The sequence below is a fragment of the Schistocerca nitens genome, chromosome 4 (genome assembly GCF_023898315.1).
Source record: "Schistocerca nitens isolate TAMUIC-IGC-003100 chromosome 4, iqSchNite1.1, whole genome shotgun sequence".
NCBI lineage: Eukaryota > Metazoa > Arthropoda > Insecta > Orthoptera > Acrididae > Schistocerca > Schistocerca nitens.
Window position 1 is genome coordinate 913,358,573 of NC_064617.1, and position 22,379 is coordinate 913,380,951.

Sequence of the window (22,379 nt, forward strand, 5' to 3'; positions counted from 1 at the left end):
ATTAAGGTTACCTAAACAACCTGTGGCGTCGGTTAAACATCTATATGTAATCATGACTCTCTCCACCAGTTTAGGGTATGTCAGGTCACAAAAACAAAGTATAAATACATTCTTCATAGTGGAAGTAGTTTTATGGCTACCAACGATTCAGTTTATGTTAGTTTTTAAGTAAAATAGCTTCTCCTTTGTACATAACAGTAATCTAAATGTGTAATAATGTGTTAGCAACAATAGTTATCATCCATTCGTTCCATAAATATTTCTGCCTTATTAATAAAATACAAAAAGTGTAATTTTAACCAAATTTAAAAAGACAGTGAAATGATGTGTAAAATATCTCATCTTATAGGAATTTTTCTGTTGATTCCTAAACCGGCCTTAGAGTTTGATAGTCTGTAATATTTACGAATTTATGGAGAAACAAAACTGGCGTCTACGGATAGGAGCGTGGATTTGATGTTACAGAAGAATGCTGAAGTTTAGATGGGTAAATTACATAACTAATGAGGATGTTCTGAATAGAGTTACGGATAAAAAATTTTTGAGGCACAGCCTGACTAGCAGAAGGGATCGGTTGATAGGACACATTCTGAGACATCAAGGGATCACCAATTTAGCAATGGGGGTAAAAATCGTGGGCCGAGAGCAAGTGAAGAATACAGTAAGCAGATTCAGAAGGATGTAGGTTACACTAGTTATTTGGAGACGAAAAGGGTTGCACAGGGCAGAATATCATAGAGAGCTGCATCAAACCAAACTTCAGACGGAATGCTACAACAACAATGGGGGATTTAACTTTGAGATTGATATTTTATTAAGAATAACTCACCTGAAGCATTTAGGTTACAGTTTATTGCTTAAAACATATTCTTTTGGTGTGTTGCATTGGTTGAATGAACGTTACTTTTCAAAACGATCATTTTAGTGAATTCTGTTGTTGTATCATAAATTCTCTTGTTGATACTTGACACAATTTTGTAATTAGCTTAAGGAATAGGTGTCCCATGAAAGCAATGACCTAACTATGATCTTTAGTCGTTTATGGTAGGAAAATATGACGTGCTAAATTTAACTAGATTCAATATTCGAAATATGGACTTCTTCATGAAGACTAAAATACGGAATCACCAAGCAATCGGCAGTGAAGTGCTATTACTACAAAGATGTCTTATGTATTACATTATAGAAATTACATATTATGAGCTAATAAAGTCAATGAGTTTCTTGCTAGTGGTCGTGATCGACTGTGCTAAATAATCGATGGTCGAGTATGAAAAGAAATCACATGCTTTCTGTTCGAAATCATTTTGATGGCACGCCGCGGGAGCTTATGAACACACAGCTACAGACGCCCTCGCCGTTTGAAAGCACACGTGTAAGTGAATACTTCGGCTTCTCTCGGCATTAATCGTGTGTCATCGTACGCGCTATCACGCACGCATATACAATAGAGTTGCCGTCGGTACTGCAGCAGCCAGTTTCAGCAACTCCGCAGACTCGAGGAACGTATAACTGGGCTCTAGCAACACACGTTTCACTCAGCTCACGGATCGAGACCGTAAAAAATCGTCTCTTGAGTACTATAAACTTACCGATAAAGTAAGCCCTATGATTCTTAATCTGCTCTGTACGCACATTGGTTTCTCAACACGCCCTGAATACAAAAGATAAGTGATAAATCTCCAGGAAGAGCTCGCGATTCCGGGCGGGAGATTCAGTTCGCAGTAAATAATGCACAAAAGATGCAAGAATTAACACAGCTGCTATTATAATCCCACTTAATAATGCCCAATGAAAATTCTACGAAAATTACTTACTTGGCAGTCGATTGTATATTCTCTGCATGGTCACACCGAAAGCTTCCCTGCCGAGAAAGGTTCTCGTGAAGTTTCCAAACGGGAGAGTAGGTTCCGCGTACGGCACTCCCTTGTTCTTCCAGCACTTGTAGCTACTGGAGAACCACAGGTAGAGAGCGAGCACGGCCGCCGACAAAACGACGACCAAGTCGCCGATCCAGGATTCCAGAAGCAGCGCCATCTGCAGTCTGGAAAAAGGAAAAGAAGAAACGGTGTCAGCGTCCAGCGGAAATTTAGCAAGGTGTCTTTGGACGCGCGCGCCGTGTTAGGTAAGCTTTTTACAGGCTTCGGGGTTCACGACAAAAGTAACTGACTGAGTGTAAGTACGTGTATTTGTAAACTATACATAAACGAGGATCTAACTATGTTTATAGATGTATGGAAACGCTGTTTGAAAAGCAAACCCTTGCTCCGCACTCCGTTCCCGTACTGCGGGCACTATGTTTTTTAAAACTAACATGGAAACCTCACCTACTGATAATTCAACAAAAGCGCCCAGTAGAATAAAACTACTAGCAGGCCAAACACGGGGATTGCAACCCTCCACTATTCTTCACGCACACGAAACCTTGATCCGGCTTATCCTTTGCTATGCCAATGTTGTATGAGTATTCGTTCCACCCAACTTCTGTCAGTTCCTCGAAATACTTGAACGCCGTGCATTCCGCCTCGCTTTCCACGACCGTTCTTTCTCTTACGAGGATCCTCTATCATTTCATCAAATTCCCATCTCGTCTCACTGATACCTCTGTACTTTGTCCCGGGTCCCCGGGTTCGATTCCCTGCGGGGTCAGGGATTTTCTCTGCCTCGTGATGACTGGGTGTTGTGTGATGTCCTTAGGTTAGTTAGATTTAAGTAGTTCCAAGTTCTAGGGGACTGATGACCTCAGATGTTAAGTCCCATAGTGCTCAGAGCCATCTGTACTTTGTTGGCACACTCCATCGTCTCAACATCCCTCAAATACAAATCTCTGCGCATATTTTAAGACACCGCACACCGAATTCTACCCAGATCTCGGAAGGCTTGCATTGAGAATAAAAGGACATAACACGATGCTACTAATATATTAACAGCTAGCCAGCGATTTCTCATGGTAACAGCACAGCTAGCGACTGATTAAACCAGAAAAGTGCTGGAACAGAGAAGTGCTGTCTATAAAAGATGTGTAAAAGATATGTACATAATTATTCATCCTCTATATAGTGTAGTCGTGTTTCATCCATTTAATAAATGTTTGTAATGTCTTCGTTATGTCTTATCAACTACAGACACAACATTACCAACTGCCATCTTTCCCCACCTCTCTGCCGGCCGGTGTGGCCGAGCGGTTCTAGGTGGTTCAGTGTGGAACCGAACGACCGCTACGGTCGCAGGTTCGAATCTTGCCTCGGGCATGCATGTGTGTGATGTCCTTAGGTTAGTTAGGTTTAAGTAGTGGTAAGATCTTGGGTACTGATGGCCTCAGATGTTAAGTCCCATTGTGCTCAGAGACATCTGAAACATTTTTGAACCCACCTCTCTCACACTTCATCAAGCCTACCCCTTCTATTTCCATCTTACGCTACCACTCTCCTCTTCATTCTACTGTCTTCCTCATAGGTAATTCTCCTACTTCTTTTCTGTCTCCGTTCAATGGCTCAAAATGGCTCTGAGCACTATGGGACTTAACATCTTAGGTCATCAGTCCCCTAGAACTTAGAACTACTCAAAGTTAACTAACCTAACGACATCACACACATCCATACTCGAGGCAGGATTCGAACCTGCGACCGTAGCGGTCGCGCGGTTCCAGATTGAAGCGCCTAGAACCGTTCGGCCACCAACGGCCGGCCTCCCCTCAATCCACCCAAAAATAAACTCTCATCTCTACAGTTACAATCCAACGGACCTCTAAACCTATACAGATATCCTACATCTAATGTTTCTGTCACCCAAATATGTTTCCACTAGAGCAGTTACTTCATGTTTTAGTCAAAGTGTAGTGCTGCTTCTTCGTGTTTCTTTACTTTCATTCTGCCTTTTAGATTTTTTTCATTTCATGAAATATCGAAAACTCTGCTTTAAAATGCACGCTATTTCAATGATAAACGGTGCCGTGCGGTTCATGGCACCAGTCCCTTCCTTGTCCAGTTCCATGCGACGACGGAATCCTAAATGCCGTTGACTCATTAACGTGGCAGTAGTCGCAGAGTGAGCCAGGCGTGTGATTGATCCTGTATCTTTTCCGCTTTTTCGAGATCGTTTCCGTAACTGCATCGTACCAGACGGAGCGCACGGAAGATGGCAGCCCCGGGTGAAGCACGTTTTCCCTGGGCAGCGATGAGTCTGAAGCGTAACAGAGGCGGGCGAGTGTGCCGGGACTTAGCCCAGTTCACTGCTAGTAGCTCCACTTCACCTTAATGCGTCTGCGCGTAGCGCGCAAATATTGCACAGTAATTAATTATAAAATTAAGTCAAAATTTCTTTACCACACTTTGTTAACATATACTTTAATGTAATAACATTTTAAATGTCAAGTCTTAAAGTAATTAAATCAATAGTTTTCATAAAAAATACCGTTTTAAGAAAAAATAAGTGGCGCTAAATAATAATGATAGAAAGCCAGAATTTGGTCATAATGTTCCAATGCATGTCAGAAATAAATGGTGCAAGTTTCAATAGGATAGAATAAAAATTATCTTCAGAATCCACATTTTTAAGAAAAATTGAAGGCGCTAAATATTAGACTTAGAAATGTAAAAATATGTATGATGCTTCAGTTCAAAATAAAAATAAGAAACTAAGAGACCACGTTAAGCTACCTCTAATAGTTTTCGAGTAATTTAATGAAAACCAAATTTGTAACTAAAACATACCCATTTGTAGTAGATTAAGTACCTGTAATTTTAATGCTAGAAAATTTATAGAGTGATAGAGCTACAGTACACGTGGTCTAGGGGTAGCGTCTTTGATTCATTATCAAAAACGTATTCGGTCCCGGGTTCGATCCCCGCCACTGCCTAAATTTTGATAAATAATCGGCATTGGCGGCCGAATACTTCCGGCATAAGAAGTCAGCCTCATTCTGCCAACGGCCTTGTCAAAGAGGGCGGAGGAGCGGATAGAGGTTCAGGGCACTCTCTTGTCCTAGGGGTGGGAAATTGCCCCTAAAGGCGGAAGAATCAGCAATGATCAACGACATGAGGATGCAGAAGGCAATGGAAACCACTGCATTAAACACACGTAACGTGTATCCACAGGACATGTGGCCTGTAATTGAAGAAGTGTCATGATCATCTCTCCATTGGTTTGAGAGTAAATCGGAGAAAGACGAAGGTAATGAGAAGTAGTAGAAATGAGAACAGCGAGAAACTTAACATCAGGATTGATGGTCATGAAGTCAATGAAGTTAAGGAATTCTGCTACTTAGGCAGTAAAATAACCAATGACGGACGGAGCAAGGAGGACATCAAAAGCAGACTCGCTATGGCAAAAAAGGCATTTCTGGCCAAGAGAAGTCTACTAATATCAAATACCGGCCTTAATTTGAGGAAGAAATTTCTGAGGATGTACGTCTGGAGTACAGAATTGTATGGTAGTGAAACATGGACTGTGGGAAAACCTGAACAGAAGAGAATCGAAGCATTTGAGATGTGGTGCTATAGACGAATGTTGAAAATTAGGTGGACTGATAAGGTAAGGAATGAGGAGGTTCTACGCAGAATCGGAGAGGAAAGGAATATGTGGAAAACACTGATAAGGAGAAGGGACAGGATGATAAGACATGTGCTAAGACATGAGGGAATGACTTCCATGGTACTAGAGAGAGCTGTAGAGGGCAAAAACTGTAGAGGAAGACAGAGATTGGAATACGTCAAGCAAATAATTGAGGACGTAGGTTGCAAGTGCTACTCTGAGATGAAGAGGTTAGCACAGGAAAGGAATTCGTGGCAGGCCGCATCAAACCAGTCAGTAGACTGATGACCAAAAAAAAAAAAAAAAAAAAAAAAAAAAAAAAAAAAAAAAAAAAAAAAGAGCTACAACAAATTTTAGGAGCGAAATATTAATAACAACCAATACAAGGGCTTTTAAAGTTACAATTCAGAGGTAATGATCTACTGTCAGTCCCACTCTATAAATTCTAGAAGGCAAATTTTTTATTCAAGCGAGCTGAAACTTTTTCTTTTGTTTCTAACAACTTACCTGAATTCAGGTGACAATTAAGAAGATTCTAAATTAATTCATAACTTTGATATTACAGATTATGTGTCCGAGAAAACGGTCGTTCAGGGACTGCTGCTGTGTGCATAAGGCAGATGACAGCAGATGTTCCCTTGGCCGTCTGCTGCGGCACATATATAAGTACAGTCCGAGAGGCAGGAAGAGGTCCACCTCTACAGCTCTACAACCTTCAACTCCTTCCATCAATTCCCCCTCCCAGATGATGCCCTCTCTCCTTCCATTTATCCCTCCTATCAACTCTGATCCTCACCTCCCCCTCCCTCCGTGTGTCCTTTTCCCGGGCTCTCTCTACCCCCCCCTTTCTATCCTGTTTTTCCCCATCTACCCTCTCTCTGACTCCTTTCTCTCCCCTCCCCCCTGCCCCCATCTGCAGCCGTGTCACCTCTGTAGTGCTGTGAATGTTCAGTGCTGTGCGTCCCCTGTCAATGTTGCGAACAACCACCATACTGTTGCTAGTTGTGTTTTTTATCTCGTGCGAACAGAAACCAGACTGTCGCTGTGTTTTTTTCATTGTGCCTGTCTACTTACTGTGTGTCTCATCCGCAGCGCCAACGACGTGTTTTTATATTTTAAATTCCACAACATACCGACATTTTATAGTTTCTTACAATGTCACTGTTTTATCACCTGTTTTTATTGTTTTGTTTATATCCTCATTATGTTTTTCAACTTTTCTGTAGGCTGTAGAGCGACCTATTACGCTGCTGTCAGCCCCCCCCCCGCCCCCCCCGCCCCGCCATCCCCTCCGCGAGGGGGGGGGGGGAGAATCGAAATGTAATAAAGGAAAACAAAAAAAAGGAAGAAGTTCACTTCGGACTCAGCCACTGTAAGATCCGCGTCTGTCAAACGCCGGATTGCGCTCTGCCTTGGATGACGTCAGAGAAGGACTGTGACAAAACGCATATTTTCCGTACTAACTGATAGTGCACTCGCGAGGTCTGTACACCATCCTGGTTCGCTTAGATTTGTGCGCCGTCCGTGAATTCTCCAAATTGGCGTGGCAAGTGGTGGCTATTACTTCCACTTGTGTGGCGAGTATTTATTTCGAACATTTATTCGAGTATTAGTAGTCAGGACTAAAGACAATTTGGTGGGAACGTACTGTAGAGGTCGCCTCTGAACTGATAACAATGCTGTTTAGGATATAAAGACTTACTGTTAGTTGAACATTTTGACTTTCAAAATGTTGTGCATGAGATACTTTACTAAATATGTGTATGAACTGGAACTTTATACCCTCATTTATTATCATAGTCCTGATCCCGCTAAGCAGAAAGAGAATAGAAACATTTCTTTCAGTTGGTTGGACAAGAATGTGGACGTGCAGACTGGGAACTATTGTCAGTATGTTCTCCATCGCTTTCTGGCTGACCGCAAAAATAGTTGCCAGGCTCGAGTGAGAAAGACGGCGAACTGCAAACACTAACTACATAAACTAACAACTAAAAGTTATATACATTTTACCCGCCGCCCCACAAGTCAGACGGGAACTTGGGGACTTCTGTGTGAGGTGGATGTTGCAGCAGGTCATCGTAAACGTGGTCCGTTGATTTTCCTCGTCATTATAGCTCTTTTCGAGGCACTATAGCTAGATATACCTTGGTTATAAATTATTCCGCTGCATGCTCTGGTGTTGAAAAAGAAACCAGAAACTATGAGAGAGTCTTATATGCCCAATTTAAATATAAATTTTTATCTACATCTAAATCATTGTCTACAAAAGTTGTTTGTAATTCACACTTAAGTGCTTGGCAGAGGGTTCATTGAACGATCTGCAGACTATTTCTCTACCGTTCCACTCTCGAAGAATGCGCAGGAGTAACGAACACCTTTTCGTGCGAATTCCGATTTCTCTTATTTTATTGCGATGATAATTTTTTCTATCCAGGAGGGCGGCAAAAAAAATTTTCGCATTCGGTGGAGAAAGACGGCGATTTAAATTTCGTGAAAAGGTCTCGCCGCAACGAAATACGTCTTGTTTTAATGATTGCTATTCCATCTCGCCTATCAGATCCGTGCCACTTTCTCCACTATTTCGCGATTACACAAAACGAGCTGCCCTACATTACAAATTCGATGTTTTTTCGTCACTTACTGTGAATGGGGGAAATCACGAATACGTTCACAGAACTGAAATAATACTCCATTCAAAAGCCGTCTGGAAAACTAGAAATATGGAATCAATTTTAGTTCCTTTGTTCACAGCACTCATTACTTCGTGTGAATAAAGCGGTAGTTGTGTTTTGCAAGAACGATACTTTCTGAATCCGTACTCTCTATGTGTCAAAAGATCTTGGGCAAATTTCATCGCTAATAACTTTAAAAAAGCAGAATTTACAATAAATAAATAAATAAATAAATAAAAATAGTCGTACTGTAGATGAAATGTCTCGTCATCGCTCTCATAAATTGATCATCTCTACCAACCAACTGTCTGCACTTGCAATCTTGGATTTTCCCTGACCGTAATGAAAACCGAAAGAAAGGTAGGACTTTCGGGCGAACGCTTGCATAACCACAAAACACTTTACAGGAGGATATGAAGCGTACAGTTGGACGCAAAGTTCGGCTGGGTGGAATATAAACACGACAGCCACCGACCATTGCCGCAAGCGAACCGTGCGACCTCGTTGCGGAGTCCGAAAGAGCTCGCACTGCTACTACCCCTGTCTATGAGTGACTGCAAGGATGTTTTTACGTTTGGCCACGTGTGTCTATAAGTAATTATCCGTAATTTCAAAGGCACTGCGAGGAACCCATTGAAGATGCGTGATACGCATTGCTGAAACAGGGAAACACATCGTTCTGTTTAACGGTAGCCAAATAAAAGTTAGAAAGTAACTGGCACTCGATATTTTTTTCGTATTGTCCTCGTCCGACAAGCACGCTTTACTTATCTACAGCGATCTAAAAACTTCAAGCACTGTCTTTATCAGAAGCGGAAGGGAAAGCCGAACATGATAAGAGCGATAAAAAAAACATACGCCGAATCGGTCTATCTCACAATAATTACAAATAATGTGTGAAACTCTTTTTACTGCTAATGTGTTTAAAATGTGTCGTGTAAAATGTTTATTTCAGTACCGGAGTTGCCGTTGTTTAGGTGCACAGATTCAGAGCTATTATAAATGATTCATTCATTTTCAAAGCTACATATTTTCCCAACTGTTACATGTGCAGATATGATCGATGCATTAATAGAACTCACCGTGTCTGCATTTTGCACTTCACAAATTGTCTATGAGTGCCCCTCTACTCACACGACACTCGTCCAAGAAATAGGTAAGTCCTTTCCATAGCTCATGTCCTTAGGTTAGTTAGGTTCAATTAGTTCGAAGTTCTAGGGGACTAATGACCTCAGAAGTTGAGTCCCATAGTGCTCAGAGCCATTTTTTGAAATTCTCGGATTCAGCAGCCGGTTGTGTAAACAGCCACAACGGCAGCATATCAAGATAAGAGGTATCTGTCACAATCTTCTGATTGAAAATCGGCTCATACAGCTTCGTTTGTGACATTTCACAGCAAACATCAACCTTCGGCCGATTCTCGTTCATGTGCCACAGTTTCACGATGATGTTCCGTGCCCCATATGTTTATAGAGACAACAGTGCCCCTAAACTGTCGATACGAACACAAAGCGCTCTGTTTATATGGCGTTTCTCCATAATTCCTCCTGACAGTAAACTGCTCTGTTGCAACAGATAAACATCTCAAATTTTCAACACACAAAAGCTTTTTTCTTGGTCTGATGCCATTTTTTAAGCCATTACATCGTAACGCCAAATAGTGGGCACAATAAAAAATGGCTCTGAGCACTATGGGACTCAACTGCTGAGGTCATTAGTCCCCTAGAACTTAGAACTAGTTAAACCTAACTAACCTAAGGACATCACAAACATCCATGCCCGAGGCAGGATTCGAACCCGCGACCGTAGCGGTCTTGCGGTTCCAGACTGCAGCGCCTTTAACCGCACGGCCACTTCGACCGGCAGTGGGCACAATACAGACTCAGTAAGTTTCCGGTTGTATTCATGCATCAGTCATACGTTTTTCATATTAGATGCATTGTGCTGCCACCTACTGCCAGGTACCCCATATCAGGGACCTCAAAAGTCATTACATATCGTGAGAGAGCAGAATGGGGCACTTTGCGGATCTCACAGGCTTCGAACGTGGTCAGACGATTGGGTGTCACTTGTGTCATACGTCTGTACGTGAGATTTCCACACTCCTAAACATCCCTAGGTTCACTGTTTCCGATGTGATAGTGAAATGGAAACGTGAAGAGACACGCACAGCACAAAAGCGTACAGGCCGACCTCGTTTGTTGACTGACATAGAGAGTCAACAGTTGAGGAGGGTTGTAATGTGTTATAGGCAGACATCTGTCCAGACCACCACATAGGAACTCCAAACTGCATCAAGACCCACTGCAAGTACTATGACAGCTAGACGAGAGGTGAGAAAACTTGAATGTTAAAGTCGTGTGGCTGCTCATAAGCCACACATCACGCCGGTAAATGCCAAGCGACATCTAGCTTGGTGTAAGGAGAGTAAACATTCGACGATTAAACAGTGGAAGAACGTTGTGTGGAGTGACGAATCACGGTACACAATGTGGCGATCCGATGGCAGGGTGTGGATATGGTGAATGCCCGGTGAACGCCATCTGCCAGCGTGTATAATGCCAACAGTAAAATTCGGAGGCGATGGTGTTATGGTGTGGTTGTGTTTTTCATGGAGGGGGCTTGCACCCTTGTTTTGCATGCCACTATCACAGCACTAAAGTGATGTTTCAAGCACCGTTTTGCTTCCCACTGTTGAAGAGGAATTCGGGAATGGCGATTGCATCTTTCAACACGATCGAGCACCTGTTCGTAATGCATGAACTGTGGCGGAGTGGTTATGCGACAATAACGTCCCTGTAATGGACTGGCCTGAACAGAGTACCGATCTGAATGTGTAGGAACGCCGACTTCGTGCCAGGCCTCACCGACCGTCATCGATACCTCTCCTCAGTGCAGCACTCCCTGAACAATGGGCTGCCATTCCCCAAGAAGCCTTCCAGCACTTGGTTGAACGTATGCCTGCGAGAGTGGAAGTTGTCATCAAGGCTAATGGTGGGCCAACACCATATTGAATTCAAGTATTACCGATGGAGGGCGCCACGAACTTGTAAGTAATTTTCAGCCAGGTGTTCGGATACTTTTGACCACATAGTGTATTTGTAAACGTAATACTTTGGAAAATAAACAGCTTTGAAAACGAATGTATCATTTATAGTATCTCTGTATTCTTCTCAGAAGAAACAGATGGCTCCTTGAAAAAATATTTGTCTCAGCTTCAGAGAACTTTATGTTTTGCCTTCATATTCTTTTCACAGATTTATCAGTTGGGATATTATACATGGCTGTTAATATAGTTCCGTCACGCTAAACAGCTATAGTTGTTCAAGGTAGTCAATGTCATTTCAGCATTCCAGATATGCACCTGCTGTGAATAAGGCCAATTTGTGAACTAAAATAGGAACTGGAGCGTCACCTACAGTCTCAGGAGCCCTATTTCGTTATTGAAGATGTACTAAATCCTGTTAAATAAATCCTTAACGAAGTTGGAAGACGTCTGTCATGACTAGATGTGCGCAGTTAACAAAAATAATGACGAATCTGACTGATCCGTTTATAGGAATTCAGGCTACCCATTCAGCAAACAGCTGTTACTTACAAATGCCCGAAGGGATTTCAGCACTTTTGTACCACTGTCACTGGGTACCTTTACTCAGTTCTTATTTTGTGGACTACTGGGTTCTGCTGAACTCTCTTTACATTATTGTATAATTGTAGCTTGTCATCTGCATAGGGAACTGCTCTCGCAAATTACACTTTTGAACATCACATAACACGATGATTATGTCATTTATAAACAACAATTATTTGCTTAGTAGGCAAATCTGAATTCCTATAATGTAGTCCCCAAACACGGCTGTTATTAGAGTTTAAAAACAAAGCCAACTGAATCTTCCTTCTCTCGTCAACTATGAGCCCAAGGGGTCGATAATTTAATTCCTCAGTAACGCTATTGCTTCCAGTGCGTTTTATGTAACGAGCGGTCTGGCGGAATACGGAACTGCACCCTCCATCATCTTGTTTACTTGGTTCTTTCACAGCAAGAGAACATCTACTGCGGCCTTGAATGGTTACGTCGTTGGTTTGTAACGTGGGACGGAAAGAGGGATTGAGGATTAATTACGGTTGAACTTCACCTCAACGTCGAAGTCATCAATGAAGGAACACTGGCTCAGAATGATGACTCTTACTTCACATGATTTAGGAAAACCTCATGGAACCTAAATCTGAATTTACAATACTATGAGGTGGCAACGCATATAAAGATTTTCATTACGTCTGGAGAACCATGATTTTGCACAATAGCTGTACGTCATTTTACTGAAACCCCGACTTCCAGTGAAACAGCAGACCATCCTCATACTTCTTAAAGAGGATAATAGGCACAATGATCAAAAATTGTTGTCCATGAAAATCAAATTTGTAGACCAAACACCACTGTCGTAGGTCTGAACTGTTTTTAATCAAGTCTTAACATGCTATAATTCCTATGAAAAAATAATGTATCCGCATTATTTTATGAGAAAGTAACTAATATGTAAGAATATATTTATTATCAACGTTAATTCACAAAATTTCCGTGTATGGTGTGGTTGTAAAGCTTGTAATTAATGTGAAGCTAGAATTAGAACATAAAAAAGAGACACTAAATGGACCAGAGATGCAATGATAACCTATATCAAGAGTTCACAGTCTTCGTTACAATAATTTTCATGAAGGACGTTCTGTGGCTTCAGGAAACGATTAAACTGACGATACATTGTAAAGTATGGACATCGTACACGATGTGGACACTAAACTATATTGTAAATCCCAGATAACAATGGAGCACTGCAGAGCCCTGTGCCCATATAGAAATGAATATCCGAGAATTCGGTGAGACAGATTTTCATGAATGTTCATGTATAGACAAAGCTGGTACGCCATAAGTTCAACAAATGTCAGATACATGCACATATGTTACAATTTCAAAATCGGTGACGGTTTTCCTTGGGCACTTATGGTTCTCAATTGTTGAGGTGATGTGCTGCCGCCATACACACCACTGACGAAAAGAAGTTATGTGGAATTTTGCGGACGGCGATGTCTTCTGGACTTTCTACAAAAAGTATGGTGATGAGTTCCGATATCAGCGTTATCATCCAGAGTCATAGACGGGCTCGAAGATGGTGTATTGTATTACTAAAACCGGGTCAATATAAACGAGCCAGTAAATACGGCTGATGGTCTTATTGTTACGTCGCTAAAAATAATAACTCACTGATGGTCTCCGCCAATAATACGGCAAATTTTAACCATCTTGCATCTTAGCTGTAGTGCTTGAAACGAAGAAGATGGATGTGAGAATTGTGATACGAAAGGCGAGTGGCTAATTACGGTTTATTGGGAGAGTTTTAGGAAAGTGTAGTTCATCTGTGAAGGAGACCGCATGTAAGATGCTGGTGCGACCTAGTCTCGGGTACTGCTTGAGTGTTTGGACTCCACACCAGGTGGAAGCAATTCAGAGGCGGGCTGCAAGATTTCTTACCGTTAGGTCCGAATAACACGCCGGTGGGTTAGAACAACACGAAAGTGTTACAGATATGCTTTGGGATCCCAGATGGGAATCCCTGGAACGAAGGCAACGTTCTTTTCGAGGAACCCTATTGAGAAAATATAGAGCACAGGCATTTGAAGCTGCCTGCAGAGCGACCCTACAACCAACGTATATTTCGCCTAAGGACCACGAAGATAAGATACGAGAAATTAGAGTAAAGGGTACCCTCCGCAAAGCAAGTGGTTTGTGGAGTATGTATGTAGATACAGATGTAAATGAAGTGTTTGAGGTGAGATGTTGCACAAGGGTGCTGAAAAATAAGATGGAAAACGAGGAGTTGACGAGGAACGGAATATGTGGAAAATACTAACTTTGAGAAGGGAGAGGATGATAGGATATGTTTTGAGACGTTCGGGAATAGCTACCACATTATAAGGGGTACCTGAAGATGGAAAACAAATGTAGGAAATGCCAGAAATTAATGTACAACAAATAACTGAGGAGGTTTGCCAAGGAGAGAAAATAATGGCAAGCTGCATCAAACCAGCCAGAAGACTAATAAAAATAAGGTGTAAACAGAATAAAAACGACAGCCCAGGCTACACAAATAATATACTGAAACAAAGTGTGAAGGACAATAAAAGAAACTGCTGACCTGTAACGTCAAGGTTCCTCGGTGTTTGCTCCAACGAAAAGCCAGAAGGAAAGCAGCTTCTACCACAGGTAGCTAGTAGGCTGCACTCCTCAGGTGCTGAACTTCTTCCGAAGCTGTCAGAAGCCGGTGTGTGAGGAAACTGCAGCCGCGTCGCTACGACGCCGTATTTAAGTCTCTGAGGACGCGGCACAGGCTGTGACGCGTCAGAAGCACACTGAGATAAAGGCGGCACACCCAGGTCAGCTTCCTAAACAACTTATCTCTGGCCAACGAGGAGAATCTGCGATAAACACGTTATCTCGCATTTCGTTGCGTCATTACTATTACTGCCTTAGTCTGGAGACTGACATGATGCAGTACTATCCAGTGCAAGACTCCTCGACTCTGCGTAACTGTGCCTGCCTATACCCACGAGCAGTCGCAGAGGAAGTTCGACTGCAACTCTGGCGGAAATATCGGTTTTATTGACTGACAGTTATTTTAAAACACGGCGCGGAACCAGACCCGCAAAAACTATTTACTAACAAACTACGGCAGTCGAAGCCTATGCACAGACAACTTACATTCATTTCAACATGCTAGCTCTAGTGAGGCCTTGGTCGCATCTAGGATTTTCTCCTACACCTCCCTCTCTCAGCAAACTGACTATTCCTTGATGCCTCAGGATGTGTCATTTCAATAGACCCCTTCTTCTAGTCAAGTTGTGTCCTAAATTTTGTTTTTTCCACAGTTCATCCAGTGTCTCATGAGTTACATGACCTACACCATCCTTCTCAAAAGGAATGAAAGTAAAGAAATGGACGCTAACTTGAAATAACTTTATACTGATCGACAATAATCTCACGAAGAGTATTAAGTGCCAGATATAGAATCATACTTGAAGTTCTTTGCATAACGATTCAACTGTATTCAGGGACGTAACTCTTGGAACATTCAGAAGGCTTGTAGTTGCCATAGTAGTTTTTTCCTTCTTGAGTTTAGTATCCTGAACGGGTAAAATTCTCTGCTATACTTTGAATAATGCAGTGGTTATACAGCTTCCTGGAGAATGTAGTTGATTCGTCAGTGGAGCTGCAACTTTTCGGCTAAAGCTGAAACCTGGTTAAAGTCGTTAATCTCTCGCTATGAACCTTCCGGAATCGGTCGATTGGTATGACAGCGTAGTTAATGAAAACTAGATGGTAGGTCCTCGAATTCATTAACCCATCCAGAAAAGAATAATAGTATTCTTCGAAATAAAACTGACCATGTCTGCAGGTGCATGCTACTAATCCAATTGGCATTAATCCGAACGATCTATAGGACATCGCAGTGCTTCGTAAAAAGGAATTAAGGTTTAGATAAAAATAATCATCAACACGTTCCTTTTTGCATATAAATCAGTTTTTATTCTTCAGACAATACTTTCCCAACGTAAGTTCGAATAAATCTAACAGTGATTCGTTAGTATTAATGACTTAAGCTTTCCTGAGATCAAAATTTTCGCCATGGCGGTTTACAACAGTGCCTTGATTTTACAAAGAATCTCAACTCTGTTCTCTGCATTTCGGTTCTCGCTGAAATGCGTCCGCTGCATTCCAGCTTGCTATTAACATTGGTAATTCTCAGGATACTAGTAATGCTGTGAGTGTAAGAGCGCTGAGCGTATTCGCAGGCATTTATCTTTGATTTTCAATGTTCTTGATGGAATGTTTCTTAATATCGTGTCAGTCCAAAATTTGCCTGGCGTAATGCAGCAACTACACGTGGCGTGGATTCAACAAGTTGTTGTATGTTCCCTGCAGAAATATTAAGCCACGCTGGCTCTATAGCCGTCCATAATTGCAAAATGTTGCCAGTGCAGGATTTTGTGCACGAACTGACCTCCCGATTATGTCCCATAAATGTTCGATGGAATCATGTCCGACGATCTGAATGGGAAAATCATTCTCTCTAATTGTTGAGAATGTTCCTCAAACCAATTGCGAACAACTGTGGTTCGGTGACATGACGCACCGTCATCCATAAAAAATTTCATGGTTGTTTGGGAACATGAAGTTAATGGATGGCTGCAAATGGTCTCGATGTAGCCGAACATAGCCATTTCCAGTCAATGATCGTTTCAGTTGGACCAGGAGACACAGTCTGGTGCATGTAGAATTTTAGATTTTTTTTTTTTTTGCTCGCGTATCATGTCATTTCTGAAAACCCAGAATCTACTCTGAAGGAATCAACATGGATTCCGGAAACAGCGATCGTGTGAGACCCAACTCGCTTTGAAACTTCCTGGCAGATTAAAACTGTGTGCCCGACCGAGACTCGAACTCGGGAGTGAAAATCTCATTCTGTAAACATCCCCCAGGCTGTGGCTAAGCCATGTCTCCGCAATATCCTTTCTTTCAGGAGTGCTAGTTCTGCAAGGTTCGCAGGAGAGCTTCTGTAAAGTTTTGAAGGCAGGAGACGAGATACTGGCAGAAGTAAAGCTGTGAGAACGGGGCGTGAGTCGTGCTTCGGTAGCTCAGATGTTAGAGCACTCGCCCGCGAAAGGCAAAGAGGTCCCGAGTTCGAGTCTCGGTCGGTCACACAGTTTTAATCTGCCAGGAAGTTTCATATCAGCGCACACTCCGCTGCAGAGTGAAAATCTCATTCCCCAACTCCCTTTATTTGTTCATGAGACCCAGAAAATATTAGATACAGGCTCCCAGGTAGATGCCATTTTCCTTGACTTCCGGAAGGCGTTCGATACAGTTCCGCACTGTCGCCTGATAAACAAAGTAAGAGCCTACGGAATATCAGATCAGCTGTGTGGCTGGATTGAAGAGTTTTTAGCAAACAGAACGCAGCCCGTTGTTCTCAACGGAGAGCGTCTATAGACGTTAAAGTAACCTCTGGCGTGCCACAGGGGAGTGTTATGGGACCATTGCTTTTCACAATATATATAAATGACCTAGTAGATAGTGTCGGAAGTTCCATGCGGCTTCTCGAGGGTGATGCTGTAGTATACAGAAAAGTTGCAGCATTACAAAATTGCACTGAAATGCAGGAAGATCTGCAGCGGATAGGCACTTGGTGCAGGGAGTGGCTAATGTAATGTATTGCGAATACATAGAAAGAAGGATCCTTTATTGTGTGATTATATGATAGCGGAACAAACACTGGTAGCAGTTACTTCTGTAAAATATCTGCGACTATGCGTACCGAACGATTTGAAGTGGAATAATCACATAAAATTAATTGTTGGTAAGGCGGGTACCAGGTTGAGATTCATTGGGAGAGTCCTTAGAAAATGTAGTCCATCAACAAAGGAGGTGCCTTACAAAATACTCGTTCGACCTATACTTGAGTATTGCTCATCAACGTGGGATCTGTACCAAGTCGGGTTCACAGAGGAGATAGAGAAGATCCAAAGAAGGGCGGCGCGTTTCATCACAGGGTTCTTTGGTAAGCGTGATAGCGTTACGGAAATGTTTAGCAAACTCAAGTGGCAGACTCTGCAAGAGAGGCGCTCTGCATCGCGGTGTAGCTTGCTGTCCAGCTTTCGAGAGGGTGCGTTTCTGGATGAGGTATCGAATATATTGCTTCCCCCTACTTATACCTCCCGAGGAGATCACGAGTGTAAAATTAGAGAGATTCGAGAGCGCACGGAGGCTTTCCGGCAGTCGTTCTTCCCGCGAACCATACGCGACTGGAACAGTAAAGGGAGGTAATGACAGTGGCACGTAAAGTGCCCTCCGCCACACACCGTTGGGTGGCTTGCCGAGTATAAATGTAGATGTAGATGTAGAACTCACATCATATGGAGCCACCACCAGCTTGCACAGTGTCTTGTTGACAACTTGTGTCCATAGCTTCGTGGGTCGGCGCCTCACTCGAATCCTACCATCTCCGCTTACGTCGTACGCCCCACATTATTTCACGCAATGTTGCTTGTCTGCTAGCACTGACAACTCTACTTAAACACTACTGCTTTCGGTAGTTAACCGAAAGCCTTCGGCCACCGCTCCGTCCGTGGTGAGAGGTAATGTCTGAAATTTGATATTCTCAGCATGTCTTGACGCTCTAGATCTTGGAATGTTGACTTCCCTAACAACTTCGGAAATGGAATGTCCCACGCCTCTAGCTCCAACTACCATTCCGCGTTCAAAGTCTGTTTATTATCAACGTGCGGCCATCGTCACGTCAGGAACCTTTCCCCATGAAAGATGTGAGTGCAAATGAGAGCACCGACAATGCTCCGCCCTTTTGTGCCTTGCGTACACGATATTACCGTCATCTGTATATGTGCATAGCGCTATCCCATGACCTTTGTCGCCTCAATGTAACATACTGTGTTCTTTGATGAAAAAGTTTCACTGCTGATGCACCACCAACTTCCGAACTCCTAAGGCAATCATAAATCTGCGAGTAGGGGTTTAACGGGCGGGGGTCGTTGTCGTTGGAGCGCCGAGTAGCTCGGTAATTGGGTCTGATGGAAAGCGTGTCCGGATGGCCGAAGCGGCTAAGATAACCTTTCTAGAGAAGCGGAGCATCCGGTTCCGAGTCACAGTGTAAGGTGGTCATGCCATTTGGTTTTTGCGTGTCACCGATGTGCACATCAGAGACCGAGCAATTGATGTTACTGTTAAACAGTCTTTGGTCTCGCCGTGGCACAGTCTTTGCATCTGAGCAGTCTGATACTTTTTTAATTTAAGCGTGGTAGGTGATGGACGTATTTAGTAGCACCTGTGTGGACTTGTGATTGTATCTGTTAGTTGAAGAAATGAGCAAGGATGTATATGATATATACAACGAAAGCGAAAGGAATCTATATTTTGAGTAATGTGACTGATTTTAAAGAGACGAAGTACGAGGTAAGACTGCAGCACTGCCTATCTAATTTGTCGGAATGATTACTGTCACTCAGTTAACTTTCTCAGAGCTGAGAGAAATACATCCCCCCCCCCCTCCTCCACCGCTTCGCTTCCCTGAGTCATGCAGTAACATTTTAACTGATTAAGCTATTTGGTTTTTTATGGAAATTCTCTGTTAACGTTGTACCCTTTCTAAATCTCTCTTCACTTTGCTGAGCATAGTATTGTTGAGAAAAGTGTTGTGTGTGAAGATTATGCGAGCTTTTACTCTGTCTTTTTTTGATTATATACTTTCATCTAAAATCGTTGTCTTGGAATATCATTCAATAGCAATAGTTACTCTCCCCAACTCACTGTTTATCATTACGCATTACCTCATGCAACAGTTCTGGTATATCATTTAGAAACAGAAATGTAGCTTAGCCGCTGCCTGCTTGCTGTTTACTGTTGTGCTTTCAAATGGTTCAAATGACTGTGAGCACTATGGAACTTAACGTCTGAGGTCATCTGTCCCCTAGAACTTAGAACTACTTAAACCTACCTAACCTAAGGACATTACACACATCCATGCCCGAGGCAGGATTCGAACCTGCGACCGTAGTGGTCGCGCGGTTCCAGACTGTAGCGCCTAGAACCGCTCTGCCACTCCGGCCGGCATGTTGAGCTTTCGAGAAATCTGCAACAATGTTGTCAAGACGAGAGATAAGTGGAAATTTTGATTAGGACCAGATAATTGTTTTATTTCTGTTGCGCGTTTAATACAAAGCAAGCTGCATTCAGATCAGTTACAGTTCACTTCAAATTAGGTTCTTTTTAGTCAAAGGTTAGCATACGAGTGTAAGCTGGATAACAGTTTGTGAATACATAGTTTTGGTAATACGTAGACTTCTATAGAATGGTAGATAAAGTTGGACTAAATTTCGTACCGAAACAAATTTAATGACGAGGTTACACTAGTTTACCAGAAATTTTCAACTCTCGCCGTTGGTTTGCCGCAGTGCCTTGTGCAGGCGGAAATCCTTATTTCCTTCCCATTCATTTCCCAATCAGTACCCTTCCAATTCCTTTCACCCAAATTACTCATGTAATAAATCCTAGCTGACTCATCGTGAATGGCGTCAGACAGCACTCATATCTATAAATACATAATTCAGTTTTTGTCTTCAGAGCGTGGCTTTCTTGAAGATATACGGGCCATGCACATGGATGGTTGTTAGTATGGCGCTGCCAATACTCAAGTTAGCAGACGCCACTTCATTTTAGTCTGTTTAGCCAGTTGCCAGTGGTATGGAGGTACATCTTAAGAGGACACCATTGCACAGGAACTAACCTTACTATTTTACTATGCTTATTTATATTTAGTCTTGATCGCTTTTAGAGATTATAGTATCATAGTTTTGATGATAAAGACTTGACCTTCGATACACATAAATTTGAGTCTTTTCTGCACTGTAAATCGGTGGTTGAGCCGACGTTTTAACGTTTAATGTGCTTTTATCTACACATAGTATAAATTGAAGTCCTCCACCACGGCTTCGGCCTGTGTGCTCACGCTACTCTCAGAACTACTTTAGGGATTTTGATGTGATTTTAGTGATAGACAGACGGATTTAGCTTTATGTATATAATTGATTACCGCTAAGTAATGAAAAGTGTGCGTATTATCTACTGTTTCTCATTTAATTGGCATTTGGAGTGACACCACGTGGCAAAGATGAGAGGTAAGAGCTGGAGAGCAGCAGAGAAGACAGTATCTGACTGGAAAACCAGTAAGGTAAACAACCGCCGCAACTCCAGAGAGCTGCAGAGCCTGCAGCTTGGGCCAGGTGGTCTAGCAATAAAGCGTATCTGGAGATGGGAAGGTCGTGATGTTGAATCCTGGTCGGACGATGGATTTTTCTTCATTTTCTTCTCAAGGCACCTTCTCCTGACGGAGGTCTGCGGTCCACGTAGTCAGCAAACTCTGGTTGTGATGTTGCAGCATCGACGCCATCTTCTGTCGAGCAGTTGTTCTATCTCCATACGACCTTCAAATGGTTCAAATGGCTCTGAGCACTATGGGACTCAACTGCTGTGGTCATAAGTCCCCTAGAACGTAGAACTACTTAAACCTAACTAACCTAAGGACAGCACACAACACCCAGCCATCACGAGGCAGAGAAAATCCCTGACCCCGCCGGGAATCGAACCCGGGAACCCGGGCGTGGGAAGCGAGAACGCTACCGCACGACCACGAGATGCGGGCCAATACGACCTTCAGCCACGAGTTCCCTCGTCTTCCAACGCAACCTTTTCCCTTGTATTTTCCCTTCAATGACAAATTATAGCAATTGGTATTGCTCGCCTCTTGCAATGTGCCATAGGTATTGAGTTTCCCTTTGTTTTATAGTGAGCAATAGTTCTTTTTGCTTTTTCATCGCATGAGGGACATCTTCGTTTGAAATTTTCAACACTCAAGGTATGCGAAAGAAACAGCGACACATATATGTTTGAAAAGCACCAATTCTTGTCTCTAGATATTGTTCATGGGTTCAGCTTTTGAATCCACACAGAAAAATGGAGATCAAGTAGCGAGAATCATTCACATTCTCATTATCAGAATGAGACGTTTTCTTCATACCAATAAATTGTCTGCTGGCCTGTTCTAGTCCAGATCTGTTCTTTTAACGTAATATTCATCACTCAGCGGGTTGAGATTTGACAGAAAGGACACGTAGTTCGGATTCCAAATCAAACTGTAGGTCCTCTCTCCCCAATTGGATAACTGGGATATGTCGCCGAAGTGGCGATGGACATTGACCGACATTTGTTTGCTTGTTACGGCGTACATCTCTCGTACTCGACTGCCATTACTTTCGGATATTACCTATACTTATTTCGTATTTTTTTCGCCATTCGTAAGTTGTTTCAAATGGCTCTGAGCACTATGGGACTCAACTGCTGAGGTCATTAGTCCCCTAGAACTTAGAACTAGTTAAACCTAACTAACCTATGGACATCACAAACATCCATCCCCAAGGCAGGATTCGAACTTGCGACCGTAGCGGTCTTGCGGTTCCAGACTGCAGCGCCTTTAACCGCACGGCCACTTCGGCCGGCCATTCGTAAGTACATTTACTTGATGTCGTGTTATGCGGCCTCTTCATGGTGTTTAC

General features: G+C 42.7%; 1 protein-coding gene across 8 annotated transcripts in view; it reads right to left on the bottom strand.

Annotated features, from left to right (window-relative positions):
• LOC126253494 (cytochrome P450 6k1-like) overlaps positions 1–22,379 on the bottom strand; it is a 482,739-nt gene that overhangs the window by 284,416 nt on the left and 175,944 nt on the right. The window contains exons 1-2 of one of the 8 annotated variants that reach the window (XM_049954869.1): positions 14,396–14,552; positions 1,818–2,044 (exon numbers count right to left, since the gene is read on the bottom strand). The exons of 4 other annotated variants lie outside the window; for them this stretch is intronic. In XM_049954869.1, coding sequence (XP_049810826.1) covers positions 1,818–2,037 — 220 coding nt within the window. In that variant the 5' untranslated portion in view covers positions 2,038–2,044; positions 14,396–14,552. Of the gene's footprint in view, positions 1–1,817; positions 2,045–14,395; positions 14,565–22,379 lie in introns of those variants that run through there. 3 more of the 8 variants (XM_049954868.1, XM_049954874.1, XM_049954871.1) reach the window with 3 other exon arrangements.